This window comes from Clytia hemisphaerica, unplaced genomic scaffold (genome assembly GCF_902728285.1).
Source record: "Clytia hemisphaerica strain Z4C2 unplaced genomic scaffold, Clytia hemisphaerica genome assembly, whole genome shotgun sequence".
Classification (NCBI taxonomy): Eukaryota; Metazoa; Cnidaria; class Hydrozoa; order Leptothecata; family Clytiidae; genus Clytia; species Clytia hemisphaerica.
Genome location: NW_027104101.1, coordinates 1,223,498 through 1,230,398, shown reverse-complemented (window position 1 = coordinate 1,230,398; position 6,901 = coordinate 1,223,498). Strand labels below are relative to the sequence as shown.

Below are 6,901 nucleotides of genomic sequence, written 5' to 3'. Positions count from 1 at the left end.
CGTTTGACTACACTCATTGAATTTACAATTAATTAGATTGTAATAAGAATGCGAGTTTTCTTTTAACTTTTGATAAATAATGCACTGCCTAGCATGTCACTAATCCGGTCACAAAAGGTTCACTTTTATTTGAAAAAGGTCATTTTAATGTCATAACCATACCATTTATAAGTCTGCTTCTGTGTGTATATACGATATAAATTTAAACAGAGGGTCTTTTTCAATTATTTAAAGATTGGTAGATAGGGGTTTTATATAATGACACCATCTATTTAAATTATTTCAAATCATTTTTACCAAAAAATCGTCGTTACATGTTTAATAAAAAAATAATTAATAGGACTACCGGGTGCGCCACAAAAAAGTTTCTCTCTTTAAAATTAATTTTCTCGAAATCTAAAAGTTTTAAAAGAACCATTCCTATTTCATTGGAAAGAAGAAAGATAAACTTAAATTTTGATGGGTCATTTATTAAATTTGATTCATTAGATCAAAAGTTATGCTCAATTGAATAAAAAAGTTACTTTCGGAAAATGCTCAAAACGTTAAAAATCGACCTATCAAATTAAATATAAGCATGATTTCATGATATATCAGTATTTTCGTTACGGTCATTAAAATGATAATTACAGTAGCTGTCTAAATGACCTTTTGTTATTTAAAGGAAGGTTGAATTTCAATGAAAGGAAGAAAATCCGTCGAAAAAGGCCAAATAATCTGGTAAAATTCATAAAAATACATCAAGTATGGGTTTCGAGGTAGATCCAGCCTTACATAGACCAAAAATTTGAGGAAAATTTCGGTGAAACTAAATTAAACTGATTTTGATGAAGATTTTAAACCCTTTCGACCCTTCAGTTTCAAAATTTATGTGTTTTGTTACTGAAAAATGCTCTTAATCATGTAAAGGCTAATGCAATTGCCAAATTTAAAGTAAAAATTTGATAGGTCGATTTTTACCGTTTTCGAGCACTTTCTGAAAGTAACTTTTTTATTCAATTGAGCATAACTTTTGATCTAATGAATCGAATTTAATAAATGACCCATCAAAATTTAAGTCTATTTTTCTTCCTTCCGATGATATAGGAGTGGTTCTTTTAAAATTTTTAGATTTCGAGAAAATTAGTCTCAAAGAGAGAAACTTTTTTGTGGCGCACCCGGTAGAAAAAATTTACAAAAGCTACGAAGTAAGAAAAAAAAGTGTACAGGGGTAAATTTGTTGATCCATCAAAATCAAGCGTTATTAAAGAAAAAATTAGTTTAAAAATAAAAAAATCAATGTTTTCTAATCTGATTTCTTCACATTTCGAGTACCACAAAATGTTTTCATTGCTTCATTAGCTTGTAAGAAGTTATACAAGATATCATTTGCTCTTTCGGGTAACAAATTCTGTAAGGCAACCAAGAAATAAAGAATTCTCGGAATATATAATGTCACTTGGTTTTTCTTGATAGCTGTGTAAATCTTTTCAGCAACATACTCTGGTTTTAATAAATGAAGAAAGGGAACCCATTTGAAACGCATTGCAGTCCCTTTGAATAAATTGGAATCAAGTTGGTATGGATAAACAGTGGTGCAATTGATGCCTTTCTTTCCTACAAAATGAAAAATATAAACGGCATAGATTTATTGTTTACTTGTTTTGACTCATAGCGCGGAAAGGGGTCTGACCCCCCCCCATTTCTAAAATAATCCCCCAACCTTAAAAAATGTCTACTGTATCGCCCAAGGGTTTTGGGCTAGATTTTCGAAAATATATAGTGTATAGTGGGATCCGATAATAATAATTCCCTTCTCGCTGCTACCCCTTTCCAAGAATCAACCTTAAACGATCCCCCTAACTTGTTATCCCTTATCTCCCTTTATCCTCCTTCTCATTTTTTCGGAAGGTGTCACCCCCCCCCCCCCCCTTAAGAAAGGGGGGATCGAACTATGTGACTTCTTACTTGTATCATAGGCCTGATGATGTTTTAAAAAGAAATTTTTTTTTTGCTGAAATCAAAATTTTGTTAATTAAAATACTTTCATTTTAATATTTACTGGGTGAGGATTTTCATAAATTCAAAATCAAACTTTTCAAATCAAGATACAGCCCTGGGAGAGGGCTACTAATCTCGCAGGACTACAGGATGCAACCACACGTTCTTTAGGGAAAAAGGTGGCTTGTAATCCTCATAGCTTCAGCTCGGATTGTGAATTCCTCATCAAAAAGCTATAAACTCTGTAACCAAAGATTATATTTGACATAGTGTGCAGAGGGGTCCAGCCCCCAGCATTTTTCAGGGAGGGGGGGGGCTAAGGAAAATAGCCCCGGCTTAATTCTAGAAACATAGTCCCCACCTTCACAAAGATTTTCAAGAGGGATAAAACCTTCCCCACAGCATAGATTTTTAACATAATTTAAAATATCTTCAACCTATCAGCTCTGCCCCCAGTTCTATTACACAACACTCAGCCCCTCCCTAGCAAGCTAGCCCCCAGTATTTTTTGAAAAATACAGCCCCCAATCAAGCAAAAAATAGACTATACAGTACCTGCCACTTGTATTTCATATCTCAACGATTCCATAAATGTTGCAACTGCAGACTTTGAAGCAGCATATTCAGCAACACCTGCCAACCCTTTACGCGCCAATATAGATGACACAGACACCACGTGACCATGTTCTTTCTCTATCATTGCCGGTAAAAACTGTTTGACAAGAAAAAAATTTGACAGCATGTTGACTTCAAAAGTACGCACAAAATCTTTGTATTCTAAATCATGAAAATATTTTCCAGCAACTATTCCAGCATTATTGACCAGCATTGTAGGGTCTCCAACTTTTTGTTTGATTTCTCCACAGACATCTTTCATTTGGTCAATGTTAGTGATATCACATGCAAAGGAGATAGCATCGTGTTTGTTGCCAGAGGTTTTATTGATCTCATGACATAACTTCAGTAAATTTGACTTATTGATGTCCAATAAAACCATCTTACATCCTGAATAGAAAAACACATATTAGATTTTATTTGGAAAAAATAAGAGATCAAAATGTTAAATAAAATCATGCAGAAAAGTTTTAAACAAAGTCTTTAACAACTAACACAAGAAGATATTCCTAGCGGAGGAAGGAATATAAATATGGCTAGCAATCCATAGCATCCAATCCATTTGTTTTTTTGTTTTGCACTATGGAAGACTTGAACGAAAGCAAAAATACACAGAAGTTGCAAAGGGTTAAAATATTACTAGGTTAAAATAATCAGGTTTTAAGTTTTACCATCATTTGCCAGCAATTTTGCCAGATTTGAACCAATATCACCAGCAGCACCAGTCAAAACTACAATCTCACCAGTAAGATCTTTTGGCGGGACGTAAAAAAATTCAACACATGCAATTAAAATGGCACCAATAACTTGTATCAATGTCCATAATAGATCAAAAATGGACACCACATACCATTTTAAAGTTTCAAAACTCATTGTCTTATCTTTGATATCTAAAATTAATATAAAATTCATTAAAATTTGAGTTGGAAAAACAATACACCAAATATTCAATAACATTGATTTCAGACAACAGAATTTTCCTTGATAGAAAATTTCTATTTGATATTTTTCATTATTTATCAAAATATTTTCAATCAAATCATTAATTTTTATCAGGTGTAAAAACACTCAATCAATGGCTTCTCCATTCCTATTCAGATTTGTGTATTCCTTTTTTTTATTTTTAGGACACGACTTTAATAAAAATAAAACATATGATAACACAAGACTCAAAATGTTGAGAGCAACAAATGTTTAAAAGAACCATTTCTTTTCCATTGGAAAGAAGAAAGCAACTTAAATTTTGATGGGTCATTTATTAAATTCGGTTCGTTAGATCGAAAGTTATGCTCAATTGAATAAAAAAGTTACTTTCAGAAAGTGCTCAAACACGTTAAAAATCGATCTATCAAATCAAACAGAAGCATAATTACATGATACATCAGTACTTTCGTTTCAGTCATTAAAAATGATAACTAGCTGTCTAAATGACCTTTTGTTATATAAAGGAAGCTTGAATTTCAATAAAAAGAAAACAAGACAATGAGACAACAGACAATGAGACTTTCAAACACACAGCCATTGAAATTCAAACAAGCAACATGCTGAATAGACCTACCTGATGATGAAACTTAGATAGCAATAAGGAGAAAAAAAATCATTAAGAAAATATAGCGCTTAGCGAAAATGCATTAAATGTCATCATTGATTGTTGATGGGGGGGAGGGGTTTAGGGAAAAAAGAAATAGAAAGTTCCGGTTGCAAATTGCAAAAGTTGATTGACAATTGAATCATGCTTGATGGTGGCATTGTAGCAAAAATCTTTTTATGAAAAACAAAGAAATCGGCACGACGCAACGGTACGCAGGTACGGCGGCCGCCGTACCAGATTTTCACAAAAATACCTGAAGTTTTCCTCTTCGTCGGTCAAATCGCGAAAATCGCTTAAATCAGTCGCCGTACCAGAGAAAAAGTTCCGGCGTGCCTGAATGTATGGAAAAAGCCCATATCTGCAAAAACGGCGATTTCCGGCACCGGAAAAATCTTTTCTCAAAAATCGGACTCGGAAAATTGGGCAATTACTACGCATCTTTGAGCAAAAATAGCAAAAACTAGTGATAAATCTCGAGAAAATCCCAAAAAACATTTTTTCGGCATATTTCGGCATTTTCGGCCGAAAAAGTTTTTATCAAAATCGACTCGAACATGTGTTTGGCATTGTTGTTAGGCACTTTGAGCAAAAAATCAGAAAAAACGAAAATCTCAAGAAAATGCCAAATAAACAGTTTTTCCGCAATTTCCGGTATTTTCGGCCGAAAAAAATTTTTCGCCAAAATCGGACTCGGCCAGGTTTTGGGCATTGTTAATACGCAAGCAAAAAATCAGAAAACATGATAAAATCTCGAGAAAGGGCCAAAAACCTGTTTTTTTTTCCGGCATTTTTCCTATGATGTTTTTTGTTGAAAAAACAACGAAATTAAGGAAAAATCCGTGAAAATCTGCAAAAATGGCGATTTCCGGCATATGTCCGGCATGGTCGACGAAAAATTTTTTCTCAAAAATCGGACTCGGCCAAGTTTGGGCATTGCGATACGCATCTTGTGCATAAAATCAGAAAAAACTAATGATGAATCTTGAGAAATGCCAAAAAACCGGTTTTTCCGGCATATTTCCGGCATTTTCGGCCGGAAATAATTTTTTTTCGAAAATCGGGCTCCGTCACATTTTGGGCATTACCATTTTGCATCATTGTGCCAAAATCAAAAAAAACTAATGAGCCAATCCTGAGAAAAGCTGGTAACAGACGGACGAACAGACGAACGAACAGACGAACGGACGGACATCGGTTAATTTATAGGACCTCTACCCCACCAGGGTAGGTCCAAAAAAATTGTTGAAAAAAGCCAAAAAATCTGGTAAAATTCATAAAAATACATCAAATATGGGTTTTGAGGTACATCCAGCCTTACATAGACTTTATCTAGTCTAGAACCAAAAATCTGATGAAAATTTCAGTGAAAGTAAATTAAAATGATTTTGATGAAGATTTTAAACACTTTCGAACCCATCAATTTCAAAATTTATGTGTTTAATTACTGAAAAATACTCTTAATCATGTAAAGCCTATTGCGATTGCCAATTTTAAAATGAAATTTGATAGATCGATTTTTAACATTTTCGGGCTCTTTCTGAAAGTAACTTTTTAATTCAATTGAGCATAACTTTCAATCTAATGAACTGAATTTAATAAATGACCCATCAAAATTTAAGTTTGTTTTTCTTCTTTCCAATGGAAAAGAAATGGTTCTTTTTTAGATTTCGAGAAAATCAGTTTTAAAGAGAGAAACTTTTTTGTGGCGCACCCGGTGTCATAGAAGAGGATGCTACTGAAACAAAACAAGGGATTTTCCATGCAATTTTCCCAATCACTTCAAAAAAGATGAGTTTCAAGAAGTTAGCCTCAGTTGTTTTTACAAAAGTGCTCCTGTCTCATATCAGACAGATGTCTCATATCAGGAACTGGTCTCCTATTGTTATTAATACATGGCTTGGCAGCAGGTTTTAGGTGCCCCCTAAGAATTCAGGTGACCCCTAAGATTTAGGTAACCCCTGGTTGCCAAATATCTTAGGTGACCCCTAAGCCAATGACACACGTCAAATTTTTTCGAAAATCCTTTTTCAAACAATCAAACAAATACAACAGTTAGTTTAGCTTATTGCTAAATAGAATAAATGCCCTAAAAAATAAGAAATAAACTACAGTAAGTACTGAAGGTTCATGACAGATTATCAAGGTTTTGTAAGTCAGGGTGCAGATCCCTTGCCAGACAGATTTTTTATCTAAGTAAATGCAACAGGATTAAAGAATTTTTACAGATCAGTGCCGTAGGAAGCATTTTCATATTAGGGGTGCTGAAGTTTAGTGACACAGCGAGGGCCAACCATGGTTTGGCCCGAGGGGGGGGAATTTTGAAAATTTGAGCTCTAGATTGCTTGAAAATGCACTCAACACATGCACTTATAAGACAATTATGACAAATTAAAAAAGAAAAACTTTGCATTTTGCAAAATAACCATTTTTGAAAAAATTATTGGGGGCATAGCCCCCTTGGGGGGCCCAGTTGCTACGGCACTGCAGATAATATAGCAGATACCAAATTGTCAGTTTTTGAACATTGCTTAGATTAAAATATAAGATGAGAAAGTGCCAACCTATGGTCTGGTAGGCTGCTTATAATTCAATCACCAAACATAGAATCTAGCCCCCAGGTCCATCTGAAAAAATTTAGGTGACCCCTAACATGGTTAGTCCCCCCTAGCCACAGGCTAAAATCAGGTACCAAATTGTTTTCTTTCCCTACTTCTG

At 34.2% G+C, this 6,901-nt stretch overlaps 1 protein-coding gene across 1 annotated transcript; it reads right to left on the bottom strand.

Annotated features, from left to right (window-relative positions):
• Positions 1-1,190: 1,190 nt before the first annotated feature.
• Positions 1,191-3,485, bottom strand: LOC136813043 (epidermal retinol dehydrogenase 2-like). Its single transcript, XM_067069554.1, has 3 exons — positions 3,267-3,485; positions 2,536-2,985; positions 1,191-1,596 (listed from the first exon to the last, which is right to left on the bottom strand). Exons 1-3 carry the CDS (start codon positions 3,466-3,468, stop codon positions 1,286-1,288), a joined length of 963 nt encoding a protein of 320 aa, XP_066925655.1. The 5' UTR covers positions 3,469-3,485; the 3' UTR covers positions 1,191-1,285.
• Between the last annotated feature and the right edge of the window lie 3,416 nt (positions 3,486-6,901).

Excerpts from the sequence above, each read along its gene's own strand:
- LOC136813043 (XM_067069554.1), bottom strand. The coding sequence starts at position 3,468 with ATGAGTTTTGAAACTTTAAAATGGTATGTGGTGTCCATTTTTGATCTA. Across the intron at positions 2,986-3,266 it reads AAAATTGCTGGCAAATGATG|GATGTAAGATGGTTTTATTG; the intron begins GTAAAACTTAAA and ends TTTTCTATTCAG. Across the intron at positions 1,597-2,535 it reads ATATGAAATACAAGTGGCAG|GAAAGAAAGGCATCAATTGC; the intron begins GTACTGTATAGT and ends TTCATTTTGTAG.